Source organism: Dermochelys coriacea, chromosome 10 (genome assembly GCF_009764565.3).
Source record: "Dermochelys coriacea isolate rDerCor1 chromosome 10, rDerCor1.pri.v4, whole genome shotgun sequence".
In the NCBI taxonomy this organism is placed as follows: Eukaryota; Metazoa; Chordata; order Testudines; family Dermochelyidae; genus Dermochelys; species Dermochelys coriacea.
This window is the reverse complement of record NC_050077.1, coordinates 84971469-84998620: the sequence shown is the minus strand read 5'-3', so window position 1 is coordinate 84998620 and position 27152 is coordinate 84971469. Positions and strand designations below refer to the sequence as shown.

Sequence of the window (27152 nt, the reverse complement as noted above, 5' to 3'; positions counted from 1 at the left end):
TGCTTTGCTGAAGATTCCTTTAAATAACTCATATCAGTCACTCAATTTCTGTGATTAAATGGTGCGAATGCAGGGTCGATCCAGATGTTGGGCCCAATCCTACAAGGTGCTGAGTGTGTTCAGCTCCCATTCATTTCGCTGGGAGCTAAAGGTGAGCGTGTTTACGCTAAGCAGAAAAGAGGAAGTCCATTGGCACTCTGTTAACGTTTGACTCTGAGCTGTTAGTGGAATGCTGCATATGAATGTGTGTGGCAGTAATGGAAAAGCATCACCAAGAGGAGCAAGGGGTCTCTGTGTTTTTATAAAAAGAAAAGGAGTACGTGTGGCACCTTAGAGACTAACAAATTTATTAGAGCATAAGCTTTCGTGAGCTACAGCTCACTTCATCGGATGCATTTGGTGGAAAAAGCAGAGGAGAGATTTATATACACACACACACAGAGAACATGTTCTCTGTGTGTGTGTGTATATAAATCTCTCCTCTGCTTTTTCCACCAAATGCATCCGATGAAGTGAGCTGTAGCTCACGAAAGCTTATGCTCTAATAAATTTGTTAGTCTCTAAGGTGCCACACGTACTCCTTTTCTTTTTGCGAATACAGACTAACACGGCTGCTACTCTGAAACCTGTGTTTTTATAGAATCTGTTTATTATCTTTCCTTGAAGATGGATGATCCTTTCCTTTCCTTTCCTTTCCTTTCCTTTCCTTTCGAATCTGGTCCACGATCTAGAATTTGTTCCAACAGATGCTCTGAGATACTCATTTCTTTCCATGCCTTTGAAAAGAGTGATTTCCTCCTCGAACTGATAGTACTGCATGTCTCCTTCCACTGCACCTCCTCCTCATGGGGGATGGTCTGAAAACAGCCTGGGCCCTTGCAGATGTACAGAGCAGAGTACGTGCACCTGGGGCCAGGTTCTTGTCTGACGTGGGTGTGTTGTTCCATTAAACTCAAGGTGAAACCCAGAGCAGAATTTTGGCCTGTGATCAGCAGAAACAAAAATCAGAATTAAGATTAGTATCCACCTAACCATCTGTTCCCCTAACATTTACCGAGTAAGGGCCAGGTCTGCTCTCCGATGCACGCGCCTAGCTCCCTGTGGCATCAGCTGAAGTGTTGGATATTCAGTTGACAGCAGGTATTTAGAATCAGAATCCCTCTGAATACCAGGGAGAGGCATTGTAATAAAAACAGTAACAGTCATTGCCCTGCTAGCCAGTGTGATGAGCTACCTGGAAGCTGGGCTAGCATTGCAGTTACCTGTGAAGACGCGGATCCTGGACTGCAGCTAAGGGACACACAGCTCAGCAGGAGTGAGGTGCAAAGGGGGGTTTAAAACCCCTTTGCTCTCCCATGTCCCTGGGGGTCTCACACCTGTCCCCCTGCATATATTAGAGCACAGTGTAGGCTGTTGTGCTGCAGTGGGAAATATCTGTATTATTGTTTGTGACGATGGGGCAGGTCTCCGAGTGTTTGGTGATGGTGGATTACAGGAGACTACAACTAGGCATCCCACAGAAAATGAAACAATAGCAAAGATAAGATAGACTGGGGTACGCACCTTCAAAGGAGCCATGCTAACAGCCATCAGTGGGGAAGAAATTACCTGTCTGGCTCCATCCAAGCAAGAGCCTGGGTTAAGCCTGGGATGCAAGGAAACCTAAAGCCTCGAAGACCCTAGAAAAATGGAGCTAGGGGAGGCTCCACAAGTGTGCCAATGCAAAGCTTTGTGCCACTCCCACAAAGGGAGAGAGGTAGAAAGTGCAGTAGGAGCAGTTTTCAGAGTAGCAGTAGTGTTAGTCTGTATTCGCTGGAGTTAGCTGGGCCAAGGGGAAGGAATCCCCAGGCGTGCAGGGGCTTGTCTCTCTTCTCATGCTTTGTACCTTTGAGGAGTGAATCCGTGACGTTTTGTTTGGAAAATGCGGGTTGTGTGTGTCCCTGCAAACAGGTGATGTCACAAGCTCCTGAGGGGAAACTGCCAGGTACAAAGGCCACAGGAGGCTGTGGCGTAACCATGGTTGGGAGCCAGCCGGGGCACCGCAGCCCAGACTCAGTCTGAGAGTGGCTGAACCATGAGGCTCTGCCCAGAGCGAGGTGCTAGCGCGAGGTGCAGGAAGCGAGGCTGGTTCCCTGAGGGTGCACTTCAGAGGGACTAAAGTAAGGTGTTAAGTTGCAGTTCGCCCTGTAGCTGTCACAGGCCCCAAGAAGCTGGTGAGCGAGACAGGGATTAGCAGGGAGCAGGTAGATGTTAGGGGGGGAGGATGGTGGAGGGTTTGGGGTTGGTTTGCAGCAGCTGAGGATCTGGGCCTAATACCCAAATTGGCAGAAGGGAGGGAATCCATAATGGCAGACTTCAGAGTAGCAGCCGTGTTAGTCTGTATCCGCAAAAAGAAAAGGAGTACTTGTGGCTCCTTAGAGACTAACAAATTTATTTGAGCATAAGCTTTCGTGAGCTACAGCTCTGCGCTAGCGACTCCAGGAATCCTGGCAGGAAGAGGTCAGAGTGTTTGCGTATAAACCAAGCTGTATTTCCAACTGGCCTTTTATTATTAATTTGCATTTCAGCTCCATGTCGAGGTAGCAGTTGTGAATCAGGCTGCCAGGGAGCTAGGTGCTGTGTATATGCACACCCACACTACCCAGACAGTCCTGGCCCTTAGAGTCCCCGAAGTCCTCACTCTCACACACTGCCCTTTGACGTCGCTGTGGGGTTTTTTGCTTGAAAAAGGCTTACAGATTTCAGGGAATGTGGCTCCTGGTGTTTCCCAGCCATTGGGGTGTTTCTCAGGAATGAGGAGCGAGCTCGTGCTCTCATGACCGTGTGTCATCCCTGCTGAAACGACAGAGCCTAATTTTAATAAAGGAGCTGTAAGCGTCTCAAAGTCCACGAAGAGTTGCATGGAGCCCGGCCTGTGAACGTGCTTAATGATTCTATGGGCGCGCAACGAGGAGAGCGCCTCAACTGCAGGGTTAAGACTGGGCTGAGGCGAGTGTCGGAGGAAGGAAGGAAAGGAGGGATCTGGAGCCTCCCCTTCTGCAGCAGGAAATCTGGGCAGGGGCAATCAGGAGTGCAAGCTGTGCAGTGCTTCATTGCAGGGAGGCTCTTCAGTCTTTGGCCAGGGCTGAGCCATAATTCTCCCCCTTTTTCTGCCAAGGGGTCTAGACCCCAGCCCAACCCCAGAGGGAGGGTTACTGACCCAGGCCTGGATCTCCACCGGCAGCCCTGGGGACCTAGGAGGGCTGCAGGGCCCAGATTCAGGCCAGGCCAAAAAAGCCGAGGTGTCCGGTGGCACCTGACAGTCTAAACAGATTTATTTGGGCATAAGCTTGTGTGGGTAAAAACCCCGCTTCTTCAGCCACTCCTTCAGATGCATCCATTTGAAGAAGCGGGGTTTTTACCCACACAAGCTTATGCCCAAATAAATCTGTTTAGTCTTTAAGGTGCCACCGGACGCCTCGGTTTTGCGGATACGGACTAACACGGCTGCCCCCCCCCCGTGCGTGATGCCAGGCCAGTGGCCTGATTATTCCCCAGCCCCCCCTCTCCGCAGCTGCTCCTCCTTCTGCCCCCTTCCCCCGCCTCGCCGCGGCTGCCCCGAGGCGGGGTCTCCACCGGATCCTCCACCCCCAGGGTTGAGTCCTGGCCGCTGGCCCGCCCCCGGCTGGAAATCCGCGCAGGCATGCTGGCGGGGCGGCGGGCTCCGCTGGGGCTGCTGGCGGCGGCCGCCCTGCTCCCCTGCGTTTGCAGCGCCCCGGCGGCCGGCGCGGAAGGTAGGGGGGGTCCCTGCCGGGGAGCGGAGGGACGGAGCCGGGCGCGCCGCGGGGCTTTGCTCCGGCCGGGACGGGCTGCGGCGCCGGCTGCGCCCCGGGGGAGACGGGCCCGGCAGTCGGGGGGCTGCGTCCGCCTGGCAGAGCCGCGCCCTCGGGCTGCCCGGGGCGCTGCTGGGTCTCGCTGCCCAGGGTCAAGGTGGGCCCCGGGCGGACGGAGCCGCTTCCACGTCTGTCTGCAGGCGCTGGGTCCCCGCCCGCCCGCGGGCGCGGCTGTGTGGGGCGGGGGTCCCCGGGGATGAGCCGGGTTCGGGGCAGGTCCGGTTCAGTCCCTTTCCCTACAGTCAGCGGGCCCAGCGCGGCGCTGAACAAGGCTCGGGAGCCGGGGACCTGCCCTTAGGACGGGGGAATCCCAGGCCCCGCTCCAGGCTGGGGACCCACTGGCTCGGCGGCAGTTCTGCAGGAAGGGACCTGGGTGTTACCGTGGACGAGAAGCTGGCTAGGAGTCAGCGGGGTGCCCTGGTTGCCAAGAAGGCCAACGGCACATCGGGCTGCATTAGTAGGAGCGTTGCCAGCAGACCGAGGGACGTGATTATTCCCCTCTATTCGGCACTGGTGGGGCCACACCTGGAGTACTGTGTCCAGTTTTGGGCCCCCCACTACAAAAAGGGTGTGGACAAATTGGAGAGAGTCCAGCGGAGGGCAGTGACAATGATCAGGGAGCTGGGGCACATGACTTACCAGGAGAGGCTGAGGGAAGTGGATTTATTTAGGCTGCGGAAGAGAAGAGCGAGGGGGGATTCGATAGCAGCCTTCAACTCCCTGGAGGGGGGTTCCAGAGAGGCTGGAGCTGGGCCGTTCTCCGTGGCGGCAGATGACAGAACAAGGAGCGATGGTCTCAAGCTGCAGTGGGGGAGGTCTAGGTTGCATATTAGGAAACACTGTTTCAGGAGGAGGGTGCTGAAGCCCTGGAATGGGTTCCCTAGGGAGGCGGTGGAATCTCCCTCCTTAGAGGTTTTTAAGGTCAGGCTTGACAGAGCCCTGGCTGGGATGATTTAGTTGGGGACTGGTCCTGCTTTAAGCAGGGGGTTGGACTAGATGCCTCCTGAGTCCCTTCCAACCCTGATCTTCTATGATTCTATGATCTCGCCTGCTGGTCTCATGGCAAACCCACCATTCAGACCCTGTTCAGTCTTCAATGAGAGATACAGAAAAAGAGGAAAAGCAGTTAAAGGATTTGAAATGTAAAGTGTTAATTTTAACAACATCCCTTGTTCCCGTTCCCTGTAACTGCAGAGAGTTTTGGTGTGGAAACGTCCCTAGTTTGACACTGGGTTTGAGGGTATTAAAGAAGGTAACTGTCTTTTTAGGAAAAAAAGATTAACTTAGTTGAGCTGGGTTGGAGCTGCTGCTGCTGCTGTTAAAGTCTCATCCGCCCACCCCTCCCCTTAAAGACAAGACAAGCCCTTCCTCCCCACACACACAGAGAGAGAACAGAGCTGCACAGCTAGAAAATGCAGCTTCTGTCTTTGGAGATGACTTTTCTTTGCTTCCTCACTGCTGGAAAAACAAGAGGCCCACCACAAGGTCTCATCAGCCGCCCCGAGACCTGGCAAACTTGTATCCGCATCAGGCTGTTTAAGGCCCTGCTTTCTGCTCCTTTCTTCTCATGTTTCAGAGTAGCAGCCGTGTTAGTCTGTATTCGCAAAAAGAAAAGGAGTACTTGTGGCACCTTAGAGACAAGGTGCCACAAGTACTCCTTTTCTTTCTTCTCATGGGCTCAGAGCAATGTTGCAAATGCTGCAGGCTTGGCCAGCTGAGCCAGAGCCTTATTAAACAGAAAGCAGAAGGAGAGAGAGGTTGGGGAAAGAAGAAATAGGGAGGAAGGCAAAGGCCACCCAAGGGGAGGATGACAGCAGGAACCCAAGTGAGCTGTAGCTCATGAAAGCTTATGCTCAAATAAATTTGTTAGTCTCTAAGGTGCCACAAGTCCTTCTTTTCTTATTCCGGATGTAGTTAGCTGAAGTCAGAGATGGCAGCAATGTCACCTGGGCCACTGTAGAGAGACAGGATACTGGGCTAGTGGGATCATTGGTCTGACCCGCTCTAGCCATTCTCAGGTTCTTCTCCTGGGGTCCAAGATTTGATGGTTTGATCTCCCTGCAAAATCTCCGTTTCTAAGGACCCCTAACGGGGGTGAAATAGCCCATCCCCCTCATTACTGTGTTCACCAAGTCGGCCTCATTTCCAACACACCAGTTTGGGTCTGTTCCTTCCCAATTCCATTCTTCTTTTGTTCACCAGTCACAATGTCAGCAAAGCCTCTGAGTTGTATCAGTGACCTCTGCTCTGCCAGTAACTTTTGCTGACTGTTATAAACAATTTCAGATAAGAGGCTGAGTTGGACAACTTAGTTCACAGACATCTGCTCGACAGCTCTTGTTTACTGAAGGGTACAGGTGCTGGAACTAGGGGTGCTGCAGCACCCCATGGCTTGAAGTGGTTTTCATTACATAGAGGGTTTACGGTTTGGTTCAATGGTTCTCCGCACTCCCACCATACAAATTGTTCCAGCCCCCTGGCTGAAAGGTGGTATTTTCTATCGATATTAGGCTCTGTAAACACGGTAAATCCTGAATGCAAAATCACTTTAAGCCCAAGTGTGTCTTTTTAAACACCAGGTTTTGTTTTAAAACAAAATCAGATCAAACGCAGGTGGGGGTGGGGTGGGGAGCAGGCAACATCCTTCTTCTAACTTTCAGTTAAAGTGGAAATTGATGTTAGCTAATGGAGGCAAACCCTTTCTTTAAGCTACACTAATATGTAACATTTTGGTTAGAAATAGGCAAAGATTGGTGAGGCTGTTATCCTAAATGAGTACAGTAGTATATTGAAAATTAAAGTTTAGTTTAATTTTTTTCACTTTTATAATGTTTATTATGGAAGTACGGAGAGGCCACCCAAGAACAGGGCCTCATTGTGTTGGGGGCTGTACAAACACAGAATAAGAGATGGGTGTTTCAAGTACTTCAATGCTTGTTTCTTTATTTCTCTTTCCAGAGGAATTTCACTTTAAGTCATGGATGCTGCAGGTAAAACTTCTTCTTTTCAAAAGGTTCAGAAGCCAAATGAACTGTCACGGGTTTCCTCCCCTCAGCAGATGTTCAGAATGGTCAGTCAGTGAAATAAACCTAAGCTGACTTCTGCAAATGAAGAAAACAGACTAGTTTCATTATTGACAGGTTTCAGAGTAGCAGCCGTGTTAGTCTGTATTCGCAAAAAGAAAAGGAGTACTTGTGGTACCTTAGAGACTGTTTCTCGTCCATCCTCCCCGTGGAAGGAAAAGGCCTGGGTAGGGACCGTCGAATCGTGGAGGTCAACGAATGGCTACGCAGGTGGTGTCGGAGAGAAGGCTTTGGATTCTTTGACCATGGGATGGTGTTCCATGAAGGAGGAGTGCTGGGCAGAGACGGGCTCCATCTTACGAAGAGAGGGAAGAACATCTTTGCCAGCAGGCTGGCTAACCTAGTGAGGAGGGCTTTAAACTAGGTTCACCGGGGGAAGGAGACCAAAGCCCTGAGGTAAGTGGGAAAGCGGGATACCGGGAGGAAGCACAGGCAGGAAGGTCTGTGAGGGGAGGGCTCCTGCCTCATACTGGGAATGAGGGGCGATCAACAGGTTATCTCAAGTGCTTATATACAAATGCACAAAGCCTTGGAAACAAGCAGGGAGAACTGGAGGTCCTGGTGATGTCAAGGAATTATGACGTGATTGGAATAACAGAGACTTGGTGGGATAACTCACATGACTGGAGTACAGTCATGGATGGTTATAAACTGTTCAGGAAGGACAGGCAGGGCAGAAAAGGTGGGGGAGTAGCACTGTATGTAAGGGAGCAGTATGACTGCTCAGAGCTCCGGTACGAAACTGTGGAAAAACCTGAGTGTCTCTGGATTAAGTTTAGAAGTGTGTGCAACAAGAGTGATGTCATGGTGGGAGTCTGCTATAGACCACCGGACCAAGGGGATGAGGTGGATGAGGCTTTCTTCCGGCAACTCACGGAAGCTACTAGATCGCATGCCCTGATTCTCATGGGTGACTTTAATTTTCCTGATATCTGCTGGGAGAGCAATACAGCGGTGCATAGACAATCCAGGAAGTTTTTGGAAAGCGTAGGGGACAATTTCCTGGTGCAAGTGCTAGGGGAGCCAACTAGGGGGAGCGCTTTTCTTGACCTGCTGCTCACAAACCGGGTAGAATTAGTGGGGGAAGCAAAAGTGGATGGGAATCTGGGAGGCAGTGACCATGAGTTGGTTGAGTTCAGGATCCTGACGCAGGGAAGAAAGGTAAGCAGCAGGATACGGACCCTGGACTTCAGGAAAGCAGACTTTGACTCCCTCAGGGAACAGATGGCCAGGATCCCCTGGGGGACTAACATGAAAGGGAAGGGAGTCCAGGAGAGCTGGCTGTATTTCAAGGAATCCCTGTTGAGGTTACAGGGACAAACCATCCCGATGAGTCGAAAGAATAGTAAATATGGCAGGCGACCAGCTTGGCTTAATGGTGAAATCCTAGCGGATCTTAAACATAAAAAAGAAGCTTACAAGAAGTGGAAGGTTGGACATATGACCAGGGAAGAGTATAAAAATATTGCTCGGGCATGTAGGAAAGATATCAGGAGGGCCAAATCGCACCTGGAGCTGCAGCTAGCAAGAGATGTCAAGAGTAACAAGAAGGGTTTCTTCAGGTATGTTGGCAACAAGAAGAAAGCCAAGGAAAGTGTGGGCCCCTTACTGAATGAGGGAGGCAAGCTAGTGACAGAGGATGTGGAAAAAGCTAATGTACTCAATGCTTTTTTTGCCTCTGTTTTCACTAACAAGGTCAGCTCCCAGACTGCTGTGCTGGGCATCACAAAATGGGGAAGAGATGGCCAGCCCTCTGTAGAGATAGAGGTGGTTAGGGACTATTTAGAAAAGCTGGACGTGCACAAGTCCATGGGGCCGGACGAATTGCATCCGAGAGTGCTGAAGGAATTGGCGGCTGTGATTGCAGAGCCCTTGGCCATTATCTTTGAAAACTCGTGGCGACGGGGGAAGTCCCGGATGACTGGAAAAAGGCTAATGTAGTGCCCATCTTTAAAAAAGGGAAGAAGGAGGATCCTGGGAACTACAGGCCGGTCAGCCTCACCTCAGTCCCTGGAAAAATCATGGAGCAGGTCCTCAAAGAATCAATCCTGAAGCACTTAGAGGAGAGAAGTGATCAGGAACAGTCAGCATGGATTCACCAAGGGAAGGTCATGCCTGACTAATCTAATCGCCTTTTATGATGAGATTACTGGTTCTGTGGATGAAGGGAAAGCAGTGGATGTATTGTTTCTTGACTTTAGCAAAGCTTTTGACACGGTCTCCCACAGCATTCTTGTCAGCAAGTTAAGGAAGTATGGGCTGGATGAATGCACTATAAGGTGGGTAGAAAGCTGGCTAGATTGTCGGGCTCAACGGGTAGTGATCAATGGCTCCATGTCTAGTTGGCAGCCGGTGTCAAGTGGAGTGCCCCAGGGGTCGGTCCTGGGGCCCGTTTTGTTCAATATCTTCATAAATGATCTGGAGGATGGTGTGGATTGCACTCTCAGCAAATTTGCGGATGATACCAAACTGGGAGGAGTGGTAGATACGCTGGAGGGGAGGGATAGGATACAGAAGGACCTAGACAAATTGGAGGATTGGGCCAAAAGAAATCTAATGAGGTTCAATAAGGATAAATGCAGGGTCCTGCACTTAGGATGGAAGAATCCAATGCACCGCTACAGACTAGGGACCGAATGGCTCGGCAGCAGTTCTGCGGAAAAGGACCTAGGGGTGACAGTGGACGAGAAGCTGGATATGAGTCAGCAGTGTGCCCTTGTTGCCAAGAAGGCCAATGGCATTTTGGGTTGTATAAGTAGGGGCATAGCGAGCAGATCGAGGGACGTGATCGTTCCCCTCTATTCGACACTGGTGAGGCCTCATCTGGAGTACTGTGTCCAGTTTTGGGCCCCACACTACAGGAAGGATGTGGATAAATTGGAAAGAGTACAACGAAGGGCAACGAAAATGATTAGGGGTCTAGAGCACATGACTTATGAGGAGAGGCTGAGGGAGCTGGGATTGTTTAGTCTGCAGAAGAGAAGAATGAGGGGGGATTTGATAGCTGCTTTCAACTACCTGAAAGGGGGTTTCAAAGAGGATGGCTCTAGACTGTTCTCAATGGTAGCAGATGACAGAACGAGGAGTAATGGTCTCAAGTTGCAATGGGGGAGGTTTAGATTGGATATTAGGAAAAACTTTTTCACTAAGAGGGTGGTGAAACACTGGAATGCGTTACCTAGGGAGGTGGTAGAATCTCCTTCCTTAGAGGTTTTTAAGGTCAGGCTTGACAAAGCCCTAGCTGGGATGATTTAACTGGGACTTGGTCCTGCTTTGAGCAGGGGGTTGGACTAGATGACCTTCTGGGGTCCCTTCCAACCCTGATATTCTATGACTAACAAATTTATTTGAGCATAAGCTTTTGTGAGCTACAGCTCATTTCATCGGATGCATCTAGTGAAGTGAGCTGTAGCTCACAAAAGCTTATGCTCAAATAAATTTGTTAGTCTCTAGTCTCTAAGGTGCCACAAGTACTCCTTTTCTAGTTTCATTATTGTTGTTCAACCATTTTGCACTGCAAGGGACTTCCTGGTAGGGGATTTTCCATGCTGGCAAGTGACCAGTTGCCAGGGACTCAGCCAAGGCTAAGTCTGGAGAAATAAATACTCACAATAATACTCATGCATAACTCAAATTACAAGGTGCCTCCTGCAAAGATGTTTCAGATGCAGCACAGTTACATTAAACAGTGTAAAACAGCTCACAGCAAACTCCCTGAATGCACCCAAACTCTCTTTCTCCTCCACTGAGCGTGAGGACATCTCTGCTTGCACCGGTCCTCATGGTTTTGTATGGTGGACTCCACTCCCATTCTCCCCCCCCCCACAACCCCTCTGGGATCTGGGAGCAGTGTGTGATGGGAAATGCTCTGGCTATGTAGCTACATATGTTTTTTAGAGGAAAATCTCTGCCCAGTCGTGATATGCACTGTGTGTATTTTCACTTCTGTATTCTGCATCTGCCATTGACTTCTTTTGTGTCTTTCATCTTTAGAACAACAGGAAGTACAGTCTGGAGGAGTATTACCAAAGGCTGCAGATCTTTGTTGCCAATAAGAGACAAATCGACAAACATAATGCTGGGAATCACACGTTTGAAAGTATGAGTTTATGCTCTTTAATTTCATTTCCTAATTCTCTCTTTTTATCTGGAGTGATGTTTTTGGTTTAGCTCTTTGATTAATAAAACTTCTTCTTCTTTTTAGTGGGTCTAAACCAATTTTCAGACATGACATTCACAGAATTTAAAAAAAAATATCTCTGGAGTGAACCTCAGGTAAATGTATTTGTTTAGTTTCGGCGGAGTTTTTGCTGACTTGCAAGTACATGGCTCCTGTGGCCATGTTACCCAGGTTAGGGTCCCCTGGACACTTTTATACACCTCAGCTTTATTTTGTTCTGCTCTAGTTATGGCTTTTAATGCCTACAGAATTGTATTTTTCTTGGGAAATCAGTGGAACTGATCTTGTGGTATGCTGAGCACCAGGATCTCATTTAACTTTGAGGGTTGGATCGAGTCCCTGACGAGCACCCACAACTTCCATTGGCTCCACTGGGTGCTATGGGGGCTCAGCGCTTCCCAGGATTAGGCCCAACATAAATATTTTTCAAATCCCCGCTGCAAACAATACTGGCATGGTGAATTTAGCCATAAGGGCTGGTGCATGGAGCCCCAAAGTACGGGCTTGTGACGTGATAGCTGGTACCACCTTGGCCCCAGGAAGAGTAATGTCCCTGCAGGCTGCCATCTTGTTGATGTTCCATAAGACACAGCTATCCCCTCATCAGAACGCTCTCCTGTTGGTTGTAGAACTGCTCAGCCACAAAAGGGAATTTCGTGGCCAGCTCCGGGCCATGTCCCTCCGCTATCGACTGGAGGAAAAAAGGAAACTATGTGACCCCAGTGAAGAACCAGGTAGGCAAAGTCTGTCAGCTCCACCACGCTCCGAATGGTTCTCTGGCACGTCGCTGCCTTCGCATGTTCTGGACCATGGGAGAGAGGGAGAAGCTGGGGATAAAACCACAAGGGCAAGTCTCTGACATCCCCCAGCCCAGCTGGGAGCACATCCTGGGGTGTGTACCGTTCCCAAGGGGAGCATCAGGGAGGGCTTACGGGAGCCCCTCTATAGGGCTAGGGGGAGCATGGGAAGGCAGAGAGGTTGGGCTGGGGAACAGCTGCTCTTTATGATCCTATAGGAAAAATCCCCCAAGAGCGAGTAAGGCGCCTGTCAGCTCCCCAGAATCCCACGGTGTGCTAGCTGCTCCCCACTGGAGGGACAGGGGAAGGTGCAGCCCAGGATCAGTTGGAAAGGGAAAGCTAGGTGCTCCTAGGGAGAATGGCTTCCAGCACAGAGCGGAGGCCTGTGGGGTAATGCCCATTCCCACAAGTCTGCACAGAACTCAGGTAACCATGAAGCCCCAGCCCCTATCCCTGATGGGATGGGGCATCTGGAGCTCACGAAGCTCCCCCTCTTCTGGGCTTTCCTGCGGGAAGGGATGATACAGCCCACAGTGTTAGGAACCTGTTAACCTCCTGCTCCTGATTCCCAATGCAGGGCGGATGTGGCAGCTGCTGGACCTTTTCCACCACTGGGTGTTTAGAGTCTGCAATTGCCATAGGAACAGGAAAGCTACTGTCACTGGTAAGAGATTCTTCTTTTCAATGCACCGCTGCCAGAGAGCCTGCCTAGCGCCTGGGGCATGTGCCCAGGCTGTGCAGAGCCCTCCGGGCAGCCCCAGCCCTCGAGTGTGCTGTCAATTCTAGTCTCCCGGCTGCTTCTCTTGAACGGCCAGGTTGCGCTCTCGTGCACATGACGGCAGCAAAATACAGACGATGCGATGCAGAGCGCTCGGCAGCGCCATGTGAGCACAGCAAGGCAGCCACGGGAGCAGCTGTGTGCAGCAGATCAGGGAGTCTGTCCCGCTCTAGATGTGTGTATTGCTGTCCTCGTTGCAGCATCTGAGCACCAGGCTGGGGCAGTACCATTCATCTGGGAAAGGGAAATGGGAACTGATGGGATCTGACTGGCAATCCCTGGCTCCTGGGAGTAGATCTCATTAGTTAATGGGACGTCTGAGTCATTTTCCTACGGTGCACCATGAGCCTGCGGAACTCAGTGCCACAATAAAACAGTGGATAAAGGAGAATCGGATGATATAATTTATCTATAGACTTTTAAAAGGCTTTTAATTATTGGGGTCAAGAGTGGAGCAGGATTCCAAAAGGGATTAGATAGTCGGTTATCCATCCAAATATCTAAAGCAGTTGCAGCAAGTATTGAAAATGAGCAAGAGCATGGGAAGGGCTCTAAACCATCCTGCTCTGGGCATGAGCCAACCTCCAGCTATAGGGGCTGGAAGGAACATTCCCTGCTGGCCAGTTAGCCCATAGCTGCCTACTGAAGGATTCCTTGCACCTCCCTGCGAAGTAGCTGGGGCTGGTCCTCATCAGTGACACGAGCGGACAGCACAGTTGCTGGCTCTGATCCAGTCTAGCAATCCCTGATCGCACTAGATGAACACCCATTGGTGTGCAGTAAGGAAAAAGCTTCAGTGTGATAATGTCTGCCATGTATTTTGTATTTAAAATGGCAGAGAGAGGAAGAGATTGCTCTTCTGGATAAAAGAAAAGGAGGACTTGTGGCACCTTGGAGACTAATAAATTTATTAGAGCATAAGCTTTCGTGAGCTACAGCTCACTTCATCGGATGCATTTGGTGGAAAAAACAGAGGAGAGATTTATATACACACACACAGAGAACATGAAACAATGGGTTTATCATACACACTGTAAGGAGAGTGATCCCTTAAGATAAGCCATCACCAGCAGCAGGGGGGGGGAAAGGAGGAAAACCTTTCATGGTGACAAGCAAGGTAGGCTAATTCCAGCAGTTAACAAGAATATCAGAGGAACGGTGGGGTGGGAGGGAGAAATACCATGGGGAAATAGTTTTACTTTGTGTAATGACTCATCCATTCCCAGTCTCTATTCAAGCCTAAGTTATAGCCTCTTCTGGATATACACTGATTCAAAGTATTTCTCTAGGCAGAGCAACAACTGGTTGACTGTGCTCAGGACTTCAATAATCATGGATGCAGTGGGTATGTAGCGTAAGCTGGGACCTACTAGAGATAAGAGAACCTGGCGGTCATAGTTTATAACCTTCAGGACTTACTGGGGATCTTGAATTCTGACCTTTCTGGAATATGTGATGTGTGGAGTTTGTTGGGCTTCACCAAACATTTCCCAACACTCAGGGTTTCTCCCTCCCACCGGCTGTTTGGCCACATCTCTAATATGACAGTTATTGGTGGCTGAACACTGCAGGGGAAAGTGAGCAAGGTTTTGGCAGTTTCTCTGTGGCTGGATGACATTTGTCAGCGAGGTTCTGCGTTGAGCGTGAACCAGAAGGCCCCTACAGACACCTCGGCCTTGCCTTCAGGAAACTCCACTAGCTTTCTTAAAGTGAAAGCTGCAGAAAATAAGCCCTTTTCAAATCCACTGCCTCCCCAGAGGTAAACGCACCCTGAAGCTCACAAACACCTTCGTTGTACAAGACCATGTTCTGGCACCATCTCCGGGACATTCTCAACTCCTCCTCACCTGCCTTCTCATGGGCAGTCCTTGTCCTCCTGTAAACAAGTTGTCAGAGAATTGCTGCAGGGGGCTGAGTGTCCTCCCCGGTGCCCGGTCACATTTCCTTTGTCAGTTTGTTTTGGCGGGGGCGGGGAAGGGATGTGAGCAGCTTGCCAGCCTCTTCTAGTGCAGCATTGGCATCACAGCCAAGAGCCTCCTGGCCACAGGCACCCAGAAAAGGTCTTGCAGCCTGAGATCCAAATTCACCCTGCCCCAGAGCTGAGCTGGCACCACACAGGGAGCGGGCTTGGGTGGCAAAGATGGTTTGTTGCCTCCTGAGTGTTGGAGCTGCTGGGGCCTGTTCTTCCCCCAGCACAGGTTACACTGAGGGGCCGCTTTCACTTGCTTCTCTGTGGGCAGTTTGGCAGCCAGGGTCTAGGAACAGCCCAGCCATGTCTCCCTCCCCCACAAATATCCCTGATACGCCTCCTGCACCAAGGTCCCCGATTCGGGGGGAGGAGGGACATAGGTCTGGAGTGGCTGATTCTGCAGCTGTTGGGGGTGTTTCAAATCCAGGGGAATTCCTTGTTCCTTCACCCCACCCAAGCTGCCCCCCAGGGACTTTAGGGCTCTGATAGGTCAGGCCCCGAGAACCATGGGAGGAGAGTGGTAACTGGGATGTGAAGGGTGGGTGACATTTCCAGGTCTGGTGCTGTTAGCGGTGCAGGATATGGCATCCCGCTGCCCATACTCAGATCACAGACCAGATGCTTTATGGCTAATCCTTGAGAGAAAGCACATGGACTGATTTTTGCAGAAGATACAATGTTGTTGCCCTAATGAACTCACCGTTTTGCTGTGGTGTTTTTCAGGGGCCTGCCAAGCCAAGCTTTTGAGTACATCCTGTATAACAAAGGGCTCCAAGGAGAGGATACATATCCTTACCAGGCTCAGGTATTCTTACCATTGCAGCAGAAGCAGATTCAAACACTGGATGTGCTGGTGACGAACCTGGGTTTAACGTTGATTCCTTTGTGTTTGCACAGAACGGCACCTGCAAGTTCCAGCCCGAAAAGGCTATTGCTTTTGTCAAAGATGTCGTCAATATCACCCTGGCAAGTTCCTCAGGCTTTGATTTAACAATCACTAATGAATGCACTGAGAGGCCCTGGGAATGGGGAGGGGGCCAGTGCAGCATGTACATTCAGGCTGTTGCTTCTCAAACGAGGCAGGTCTGTGGAAGTATTTCAAGTGCATATTCTTCCTTCTTCCTGTGCATCATCAGTGAAGCTAATTTCCTGGATGTACCTGGGTTCAGTTGATTTTTTTGGCACCTAAGTTACTATACAAAGGCTTTGATGTTGACTGCCTTCTACTGAGAGGCCAGGGCACTACTCTTGGTGCCATTGTTTCAGAAAGTTCACCATGACAATTCTGAGTCCTCGCCAGGCTGTCTTCATTCTTGCTGATATTTGCCATAGAAGTGGATCAGGTCTGTGCACACTAACAAAGCTGTAGAACCTGGTTGTTAGTATTTCATAACAAGCCAACCTCTCTGCACGATTCTGCCTGCTGGACTGAAAATAGCTTGTTTCCCTTATTTTTAAAAGCACTCTGTGCATGGTAGACAGCTCACAGGTCTTGGCTCAGAAAGTATTGACAGCCGAACAGGCTAATCCAGAAGGGACAAGGGTTGCACCTACTACTTCCTTCTGCTCAAGTTTGTTTCTCTCCTCTCTGCCCCCAACTTTCGTTCCCCATTATACAACTCACCTGTCGTGCCTGCAGCAAACTCCTGCTGCCTCTAGAGGGAAGTCATAAAGCACACTACAACCTCTGCAGACGTGGAACGTCCCATGGCCAACTCTTGCTGCTGGCAAATGAACTTGCCTCAGACAGACAGATCTGCTAGCAGCTCTTCGACAGGGTCGGTCTTCTGTCTCCTGGGAGTAAGGCTGGCCCCGTGGATGTTAGCAAGGCATGGCCTTGCCCTACCTGCGGAGCCCAGCTTTGCTGCTCCCTGTGTGAACAGGGCTGAAGTGTCTGCCATCCGTGTGTGTTTCCTCATTTGTACAGAAGAGGAAGGGAGGTTTATCCACAACCCCAGCTTGGCCAGTCTGTCTTTCTGGGGTGTCTGTCCCGTAGTGACACTGACCAAGAAGTAAATAACGCTTGGAATTGTCTCCTTCCAGTATGATGAGCTGGGCATGGTGGAAGCGGTGGGGAAGCATAATCCCGTTAGCTTCGCTTTTGAGGTGACTGATGACTTCTTGGGCTACAGAAAAGGCATTTACTCCAAGTGAGTATTTCTGAATGCAGAGGATGCTGCTAACCCATAGCAACGGAGTTGCTTTAACCTTGTTCATTCCCCAGCTGGTTTCCCTTTGTGTTCCCGAGGAGAGTCATTCTCCTGCTGATTAGCATTTTTTAAAGACAAAGACAAAAAGAGTGGGAAGCTGCAGTTAATCTCTGAAGTTCCCAGGAAGATGAGGCAGTAGCATAGAGTAACAAACCAGGGCCTGCAATGTACTTGCAATTTACAATTAGGAGTAGAGCCAGTCAAAAACCGCTGAAGATTGTTCACAAAACACTTTGAATTTTTGAAATGTGTTTTGAAATGCTGTTGACCAGCTGCAAGTCTGAGCCGTCCCTGAATGAGCTGCTGCATGCTTCAAACGATCCAGGGGAGGTCCAGTCTCTGGGAGAGGCCTATGGGAGCTCAACAGGTAATGAGTGACCTGTGAGATGTTTGCCTGCAAACTCCCATAACAAAGCTGGGGGAAATTCATTCCACTGCTTAAAGCCTGTGTGTTGGAGCTCTGTGCAGGGGAGTGTGGGGAAATCTGCCTTTGTCACGCCAGGCGAGGGTGTGGGGCAGACGTGCAGCCTCGCTGTGGTGGCTGTTCCATCCTAGGGGCTGTAATAGCAGCTGCTGTGCCTCCATCCCGCACCCCGCTGCTGAACTGTGCCTGGCCAGCCCGCACAGCTCTCTTCTGTGCTGTGGTACTGAAGCTCAATAGGAAGCTCTGCAGGCCAGATTTACAAATGTGTTTAGGCCCCAGAGATGCAGATAGACACTTAGTGCAATTTACAAAAGCACCTAAGCACATTAGGTGCCCAATGCCCATTGATTTCTAATGGGAATTAGGTGCCTACCTCACATAAGGTACTTTTGAAAATCCCGTTAGTCGCCTACCTGCATCCTGAGGCACTTGAACTCCTTTGTAAATCTGTACTTGCCAGAAAAGAGGCAACGGGAGAAGTGTGGGTTTGAGGATGGGAACTGATCGAGTATAAAAATGGCTCAGGAGAGCAGTGTGTCCACTCCACCGCCAAGGTGAGTAGCTGCCTAAGAGGCTGATGATTAGATTTCAGAGAGGCAGATTAATTCCTATTTCTGTGTTTATGGGGGCAGCGCGGGAGAGAGCTTGAAGGCGCTCGTTTGAGAATGTACCAAGTGGGTGATAGAGGCTAGCAGCATGGGCTGATCAGAGGGGGGCATCGACAGCTTGACAGTGAATGACAAATGACGGGTCAGGTGGGGATAGACCAAGAGAGGCTTTGAAATTGAAGACAGGCAGTTCGTGTTGATACCGTAGAGAAGGGTGGGAGAGGTGTCTATGGAGAGATGCAAAGATGGGGTGACATGGGCCAAGTGACGAGCTGGAAGGAAGATCTTTGCAGCAGCGTTTTGAATGGGTGTGAGCAGGGCAAGGTCACATTTGTCAAGGCCGGAGAAGACGCTGCGGTAATGGAAGTGAGAGGATGAGAATCTGGACACAAGTTTTTTGCTGTATGGCTGAATAGGAAAGGCCATATCTTAGAGACGTTACGCAGAAAGAATCTGCAAGACTTGACACAGCCTGGATGTGAGGCCCTAGAGGGAAGGCTGAGTGGAAGCTGATGCCCAGGTGATGAGCCTGAGTAGCAGGTAGTATTGTGGTGTTCTCCACAGGGGTTGAGAAAGGAGCTTGCGGTGTGGGTGGAGTTTAAGAGCCTTGTTTGAGCCACGTGGAACTTGAGCTGATGGCTAGACAGCCACGAGAAGGTGTTGGAGAGACAGGCCGAGATTTTAGCTTGGACAGGAGGAGACCAGTCTGGTGTAGAAAGATAAATCTGTCTGTCAATACAGTGATGGTAACAGAATCTGTGTTTGTAGCTGAGATGCAGAGATATGGTGTAGAGGGGAAGTGAAGTAAGAGGATCGTGTTCCCCTCATGAGTAAGCAGAGAAGTGATAAACAGATATAAAATAACAAATGCTGAGAGAAGGTCGATCGGGGCTTTTGGTCTCATAACACAAGCACAAGGGAACATGCAATTAAATTGAAAAGTGAGAAATTCAAAACCAATGAAAGGAAATACTTCTTCACACAACACATAATTAGACCATGGATCTCATTGCCACAGAAAGCCATTGAGGTGAAGAATTTAGGAAGATTCAAGAAGGGGTTGGACGTTTATTTGAATAACTAGAATATCCAGAGTAATGGTTAATCCTAACAACACATTTTGGCAGGGATAGTAAACCTCATGCCTCACAGTTTAAGCCAACCTCTGAGTAGCAGAACCAGGGTGAGACCTAATGTGTGGGGCAGATTGTCCCACATCTGCTACTGTGGGGTTCCTACCCCTTCACCCAGAGTGTCTGGTTCTAGCCACTGCCAGGGACAGGATACGGGTAGCGATGGACCGTGGATCTGATCCAATTTAGCAGTTCCTGTGTGTGTTTGAGAGGTGCACGTATTTGGATTATAATGGCTCTGTGATCTATACTCACCCTCTTCCCGCCCTCTGGGCCCGTGATTTATGAGTCCACACTAACCATTCGTCAGTGCCTGCATTTCAAAAACTTCTTTAGACGCAGTTCTCCAAATAATCTGGGACCCCTCCCCTGCTGGGACGCTCCACCCAGGGGTTGGAGCTCTCCTGCAGTCACGGATTTCCATAAAACTGGAAAATGAACTACAGCACTCCAGTGGAAATGGCCTTCAGCCTAGAAACATGGGCTGAATGACCCTGCTGCCTAGGCTGTGCGAAGTGTTCAGTACAGAAATCAATACGTTAATTTTAACTGTTAAAATCCTGCTTGGTGAAATCCTGTGGCACTTCATGCTGAACACGTCCCTGAATGCACTGTCCCACCCCATGTCGCCCAGGCTACCGAAGAGTAAAGTTCAGTGGCGTGGAAACGAAGATGCGAGTGAAGTTGCTGCATGTCTTTAGTCTGTTTTCCTTTAAGAAACTGGTTGTGTTAAAGGGCCAACATGTCTCGTGTGTGGGGCCTGGGAGCTCGTGCAGTATTCTCATAGCAGTGGGTTAGAGTGGTCCATTCTCTTTAAAATAACAGCTATCCAGTGTCAGCCAAGATCCTGCACACACACTGGTAGGTAGCGTCACTCACAGCTCCAGTCCCATTGAATAACTGTAGTGCGTGCATAAGGGTTTGCAGGATCAGGTCATGGAACTTGAAGGCTGAGCAAATTGTTACAGCTACAGCTAAGACCTTTCACTTTGCGCCCCAAAATTCATGGGGCTAATTTCCTCCATTGTAGTTCAGTCTTGTGAGTAATCCTGTTGATGTGAATTGCCTCTTTCAACTGAATAATGCTTAGCGCTTTTATAGCCTTTTATCTCATCAGAGTACAGTGACTAATTAACGACAAAATAGATTTTCATATAATAAATGTGCTTTATTTTTGCCTTTTGTTTGCAGCCCAAAGTGTGATAAGACTCCAGACAAAGTGAACCATGCAGTTCTGGCTGTGGGTTATGGAGAAGAAAATGGAACTCCCTATTGGATCGTTAAAAACTCCTGGGGCCCATTCTGGGGCATGGATGGGTAAGGAGCTTCTGGCTGACATCCACCACAGCTGGACATGCTATGGCCTAACTGAATCTAATCAAGAACCTCACATGGCAGTGTGCCTATAGAGCACCAACAGGTTCTAAGTGACCGTTTATCAACTAGTGAGCAGCCAGGCTTTCTGCAAAGAAGCTAGTGCAATGGCTGAGGATGTTAGCACCTTAAAACTGCTCAGTGTGACTGGTCAGATCAGCATCCAAATGTTACAAAGAAAGCCCTTTTGTAGCCACAGTACAGTCAGGCAGGGCGTTTCTGTGAGAGGCTCAGGCTGGGAGTTTATACTGTGTTGAAAAGTTTTCTCAACATTCGTCATAACAGCCCTTCCTCATACAGGGGAAACTTATCCTGGGACACTTCCTGGCCCTGGTGTTGGTGCTTCATATTGGCGTGCGGTACAAAGTAGCCACAAGCCTGGCTTACTTGCAGGGGTGCTGGAACTAGGGGTTCTGGGGGTGCAGCAGCACCCCTTGCTTGAAGTAACAATAACAACTAAATACATGGTTTCCCGCTTGCCTGGCTACATGAGGAAGTCTCCCTGCGGTGGTGTAGCCAGCTCTCTAGGACTCCCCTGCATCCCATGACAAGAAGGTCAAGGGCAGGTGAGAACAGGGCTTGGTGGTAGGCCCTTGCCCATGCAGCAGTCCAGCCACTCATGTTGCTAGCGGATACAACTTAGAGCAGCCCCAAGGGTGAAAGTAAAATTTTGCAGGATTGGGCACTAACTTGGCTAGTTTATGAAAGTGACTCTGCCAATGAATTCCATTGCCTGGTGCAATCCCATTATTTTCAAAAACAAAAGACTCTCTGACGTACATCAACTCCTTGAACTGATAGGAGAAGGGAATTTACTTACTTTGTGCCGAATAATACCGATCTGATCCATAGGTGACATGGTAACCTCATGCCAGGTCAGTTGTGTCTCGTGCTGCTGGAGGGGAGTAATGGGGAATGTTCACTAATCTGTGTTTTTCTCCTTTTAGCTACTTCTATATTGAACGTGGCAAGAATATGTGTGGTCTCGCTGCGTGTGCATCTTATCCAATTCCTCAGGTCTAAGGTGGGGTCAATGGCTGGGAAGAGTGGCCAAGGAAAGGAACCAATCTATTGTATAAGCGTCTCCTAAACACCAAAGTTCAGTACGTCGGAAAAATGAGAGATGGCAAAGGCCCACTAAGGTCCTGATCCTGCAATGAGCTCCATGCAGGCAGACTCCTGCATTTGTGGAGAGCTCATTGCAGGAGACAGACCTATGTCACCTCCTCCTCTCCTACTCCAAATACGTGTGTGTTTCTCTGTAGCAGCGGTTCTCAAACTGGGGTCCTTCAGGGGGTCCACGAGTCATGTCAGGGCTGCTGGCCCGCCAATCAACTCCTCCACTTCCCTCCCAGTGCCTCCTGCATGCTGCGGAATAGGCACACACGGGGGAGGGGGCGGAAAGAGGAGGGGCAGAGGTGGGGCGGGTGTGGGGCCTTCAGGAAAGGGATTGGGGTTGGGGCTGAGCGGGGGTTGAGCACCTCCGGGGAAAATTAGAAGCCGGCTTGGGGAGGTCTGCGAAAAATTTTAAATCAAAATAGGGGTCCTCGGGTTGCTAAAGTTTGAGAACCACTGCTCTGTAGTAAATTCTCCAGCGTTGTGGTGTGTTCCATGGACAGGGCTGAGAGCCAGAAACTCGTGTCTTCTAATCTGAGCTCAGCTCGATTTACCATGTGCTCTAGGGAAAGTCTCTGAGCCTCGCTGCCTCAGTTTCCCCGTTTGTAAAAAGGGGGTAATACTACTTAACCTACCTCTCGGGGTGTGGTGATGGTTGATTAGATAATGTTTGTAAACCACTTGGATGCTGAAAGCGCTGTGCAATTGTATTATTATTAAGTAGCATTTGTCAGCCCAGTTTGAAATTACTCCAGCAACAAGGCTTCCCCTTCCCTGGGGAGACTGTCCTGCACGTCAACAGATCTCCCTTCTAGGAAATCTGCATTCTTTCAACAAATGATCTATTTTTTAATAAATGCTAATAGGTGTGTAAGAAAGCTATGTCTATTTTCATTAAATCTAAGATTTGATTATTTTTACAAAAATAAAGAGAATATTTTAATGAATATTAAAAGCATCAATGATTTTCTATTTAGTTAAGGAAAAAGCAGGAACCTTATTTCAGCTTTTAAGCAGGTATTTGAATATATTCTGTTTTAAACAGGTATTTCAGTATATTCTGTTTTAAGAGGACTCATGTCATGTATGCAAAAGGCATTTCAACTGCGTGTCATTTCATGTTGCAGTATCACCACCAAGACATTACTGTGTGTTACGGAAATGAATAAAAACAACTTGTCATTTTGTGGTATCTTTTGTGTTGCCTTTTCAATGTTTCTTCCATTAATTTAGTGTTTGTGAAAGATGCTCTATTAGCATTTGAAGTTCTTTCCTTTGGAGTTTTGCCATTGAGTTCAATAGGAGCAGGATTGAATCCTTTGTCTTTAGACAAATACATCACCAGTTTTTTGAGGTGCTTTAACTATATCAGTTTCTAAATTGATATAATTAAAATTGGTACAACTCCCCTCCAGTGTGGATGCAGTTAAACTGGTTTAAAGGTGCTTATATCAAAATAGCTTATTTCTGTAAATAACCTGAGGAACTAATATTGTTAAAATGGTACAAAAGCTTTGTGTAGACAAGCCCCAAATCAAGGTCATTGCCCCGAAGTGTTTACAAAGTAGGACCCAAGTCCTGCAAGATACCCCATGCAGTGGACCCATGTGGAACCCTACTTATGTCACTGTTACTATTCATGTGCATAAAGCTGAGAACGGGTGTAAGACTTTGCAAGATCAGGGTCATCATTTGAATCAATGGACTGACATCTGCTTACAGTAGCTCTGGATTTAGCCTACAGAATTCAGGTTCAGTCTGGTATACACATGTGCCAGTGGTATGTTACAAAAGCAACTCTTAGTGTGTTGCTGCAAACATGCCCAATAGCTGATACTACAAAGAACATAGTGATGTGTCCATGAATTTCTGGTCAAAGGCGAACCCAGAGTGTCCATTAAGATGCACTCCTAAGATTATGCAGCATTTTTAAAAGATCAGAGTAAATAATTAAGGTGGCCTGATATGTTCTAAGGCCCTGTTTTCAGTTGCTGATAACTTTTCCAAACCTAAGCCATTTGGGCTGAAATTTTCCATGCTGGGAGTCTGCCTCAGGCAAAAGTTTTCTAGAAAATTTCAGCTAAAACAGTTAATCCATTTTTCAGAACAAGGTTAGGGAAACAGACATGCTCAGAAATCCTTACAACAGTTCAGTGGATGATCTCTAGCACTTCCCTTTTTTGAAGAGAGACGTGACATTTTGCAGGGGAGTTCCCCTTGTATCGAGGATGGCCAAGGCCACATCCTTATGAACATCCACCCAAATTTGGCCAAGTTATCAGCCTCTGAAAATCTGTTTGCACATGCTCAGTAGAGACTTGTTAAAGTTTGGAATTGGCAGCTAAATTCTCCACATTCTGTCTGCTCTGAGCATGCTCCAGTCCCTCACAGGATGCATGTCCCAGTCTGGAGCTGTGGGGCCCGAGCAGGATGCCCGGCAATTGCTTTTCCTGGCAGCCAGGGGCTGCTGTGGCAGTAGACATAGGAACTGATTGCAGAGAGGCTGAATCATAGAATCATAGAATCATAGAATATCAGGGTTGGAAGGGACCCCAGAAGGTCATCTAGTCCAACCCCCTGCTCAAAGCAGGACCAAGTCCCAGTTAAATCATCCTAGCCAGGGCTTTGTCAAGCCTGACCTTAAAAACCTCTAAGGAAGGAGATTCTACCACCTCCCTAGGTAACGCATTCCAGTGTTTCACCACCCTCTTAGTGAAAAAGTTTTTCCTAATATCCAATCTAAACCTCCCCCATTGCAACTTGAGACCATTACTCCTCGTTCTGTCATCTGCTGAGGGTGGGCAGAGAAGGCCACACAGGCTGTATGCGCTCTAGAGCAGATCTCTGGTGACTGCTGTAATGCAGAGAAAATCTTGGGGCAAACTGGGGAAGGCAAATGTTTAATCAGCAGGCTTGACTGCTGCCCATAGCCCCAACAAGGGGACACAGGAGCACAGCCCCTAGAACAGCTGAGAGGCTGCAATAGCAGTCACATAATGGTCATGTGCCAGCTCCACAACCGGGATTCAGGTTGGGATGTGGACACTTTCTGCCCCTTTCCTCCAGTCTCTGCCAAACTCCCCCCAGGAAAATTAGGGTTTGCTGGGTGTTGAAAATTGTGCCATATAGTGTATTAGACATGAATTCCTTTGAAGTCCCCTAAAAGCCAGTTCTGAACAGCAACCTTCTGAGTGCCACTATGGGTCCCATGAATGACTGTCTCACTGGTACACCAGAAAGAATCCTAATGGCTTTCCTTTCTGTGAAATCTCAGGTGGTTGTCAGAGCCTTAGTGCAGCAATTCATGATAAATCACGCTTTCAGCATAATGATGTCCTTTATTCACCAACCGCAAACAAAACACTAGTGATGCAAAGGAGTGCAGCTGTAATGTTTTCATAATTGCTTTTGTTTAAAAATTGGATAGCACAATGTTTTTGAGCTGCTGCCATGCAAATTTAATGCTAGGTGGTCTACAAAGTGCTCTTTCAAAGAAACACAAAGGGTGATGTGAGAAGCTATAGTGATGACAATTAGGAGGTTATTTATCAGCTAAGGGGCTTGTTAGCACAGTGTTTAGCAAAACAGTTAATCACAGAGACAATGTGTCAGATGTGGAAAAATATGTAAAGTCTCCAAATTCAGGCTTTCCCTATTACTTGAGTTTATCTGCTTTGAGAATAGAAATATGCCAATGAAGATGGGAAAGATGGTTTTGTAGTTAAATCACAGAAATGACAGTTGAGAAATTCAGATTTTATCCTTTGGGCTACCACAGACTTCCTGTGTGACCTCAGGCAAATTACACAATCTCTCTGGTCTGGTGGAAACAGATGCAGTTCCCATCCAGGTTATGCCAGGGCTGAATTTGAGTTCCAGAGTCTGAGGCAGAGCTGTCAGACTAGGACGAAAGGAGATTTGCAAATAATTTAATGAATAAACCAAGCAGCTTTGTGCTACTGTTATTTCTGAATCGGAAGCCTTACATGCCATCAGCCATTGTTTAGGGCATGATCAATTTGGGTCATATTATTAGTTATTTGTGAGTATTCAGGCAGCTGCAGGTTTAGTCTTCGAAATAGTTTGCGACTATGGAAAGTTTTAAAATAGTCTCTAGCTGAACATTTCCCAACCATTTTTATGGCTGAGTTGCTTTGTGGCTCTATGTGGAAAGTAGAGATTCTGAGCTTCAGTTTTGTACATAAATCAGTTTTGTATATAAATAATAAAAATATTTAAAAACATAAAAATAATCAGTTTTGTACATAAATCAAATTTGTAAAATCCGTATGTCCAGGGAGCCACATCTGCACATTAAAAGGCAGAGCTTGACCCAAGCCATGGAAATTACAGTCAGTTACCTGATGAGAACCCCACTTTTCAGATAATATATATATCTGTGTTTGTGTATATAATTTATCTGACATTTCCCATTGTACTGGATGTCATGCCTTTGTATTTGGTATAGCAGGCTTCCTTTGTGAAGAGAATTAACAATTCCAAAAGATTTTGGCTGCTTTTCTGAATTGTCCTTATTTGTTTGAAATTGCCCAACTGCCCAGGGCTAGAGAGAAACTTCCTCTCTTTGTCCACTAAGAGGTTATTGCACCTTTCTCTGAAGCAGCTTGTGCTGGGCACTGTCAAGAGGCAGGACACTGGACTAGAGGGACCCTGGGCCAATCTGGTCTGACAAGCCCTATATCCCTAAACCTAGTGCTCAGTTTCCCACAAACACTCCACTCCATCTGTGTCAGATATGAATCATATCCTGTCTGTTCCTGCACCTGGGACAGAGATTGAGGTGTCACAAAAGTGGCTTTGTGTTACCTCTGCAGCCCCTGTCTTTTGAGTCTGCACAGCTTCTGGTATATGCCAGAGCCGACTCAGAGCTCTCCAAGGCCAGGCTTCACCGTGCACCCTTGCTGCGCGTCAGCGTGGGGAGAGCAGGGTGCTCGGCGCCATGCAGGGACGGGGTGCACAGGGGCAGTGTCTGGCCGGGTTGGTGTCCAACTGGGGCCTGGACAAACGCTGCAGGTGGGGAACTGGGGGGGGGGGGGAAGGTTTCCTGTTAAGCTGAAGGGTGGGGGGCTGGGGACGCTCTGCTGTATCGCAGCCCAGGCTAAGTGACACCACCCAGGCGCTCGTTATCCTCCCCACGGATAACGAGTCAGCAGGGCGCTGGCCTAGGTCACGACTCCGGCCGTAACGGGCTCAGCACTGCCCTCTGAGCAGGCCCTGCCGATCGAGGCTGAGCCCCGTTCACCCCGTGACGCCCCAACAGCAAACCGCCAGGCTGGCAGGAAGGGCAATGCCACAGACGGGGGAGGGGCTGCATACCCGTTCCAGGGGGGTTGTCAGGGTGGGGAATATGGAATAGCCACCAAACACCACCACCCAGAATGATGTGGTCCAGAACCCCCCACCACCTGCAGAATGGAGTGATCCTGACCCCCCCACCAACTGCAGAATGGAGTGATCCTGACACACCCCCCCGCTAGCTGCAGAATGGAGTGATCCTGACCCCCCCCCGCCAACTGCAGAATGGAGTGATCCTGACACCACCAAACGCCCCCTCAGTTGCAGAATGGAGTGATCCTGACCAAACGCC

General features: G+C 48.9%; 1 protein-coding gene and 1 long non-coding RNA gene across 3 annotated transcripts; one reads left to right on the top strand and one right to left on the bottom strand.

The window, feature by feature from the left end:
• Positions 1 to 18: 18 nt before the first annotated feature.
• Positions 19 to 4305, bottom strand: LOC119862071. Of its 2 annotated transcripts, none has more exons than XR_005295137.2 (4): positions 4253 to 4305; positions 1564 to 2832; positions 627 to 982; positions 19 to 291 (listed from the first exon to the last, which is right to left on the bottom strand). It is a non-coding gene; the product is annotated as an uncharacterized LOC119862071 (long non-coding RNA). The 2 variants fall into 2 exon arrangements; XR_005295136.2 differs by having other exon boundaries at positions 2737 to 2832; positions 4253 to 4292.
• Positions 3582 to 22736, top strand: CTSH (cathepsin H). The gene is made up of 12 exons (XM_038418021.2): positions 3582 to 3773; positions 6831 to 6862; positions 10949 to 11054; positions 11160 to 11230; positions 11765 to 11869; positions 12510 to 12596; positions 14000 to 14055; positions 15403 to 15484; positions 15577 to 15645; positions 16723 to 16829; positions 20246 to 20371; positions 21376 to 22736. Exons 1-12 carry the CDS (start codon positions 3683 to 3685, stop codon positions 21449 to 21451), a joined length of 1008 nt encoding a protein of 335 aa, XP_038273949.1. The 5' UTR covers positions 3582 to 3682; the 3' UTR covers positions 21452 to 22736.
• Positions 22737 to 27152: the final 4416 nt, after the last annotated feature.

What these genes read in the sequence shown, in the direction of transcription:
- CTSH (XM_038418021.2), top strand. Translation starts at nt 3,683, where the DNA reads ATGCTGGCGGGGCGGCGGGCTCCGCTGGGGCTGCTGGCGGCGGCCGCC. An exon ending in TGGGAATCACACGTTTGAAA is followed by an intron (nt 11,055 to 11,159) that starts GTATGAGTTTAT and finishes TCTTCTTTTTAG; the next exon opens with TGGGTCTAAACCAATTTTCA. An exon ending in ATCTCTGGAGTGAACCTCAG is followed by an intron (nt 11,231 to 11,764) that starts GTAAATGTATTT and finishes TGTTGGTTGTAG; the next exon opens with AACTGCTCAGCCACAAAAGG.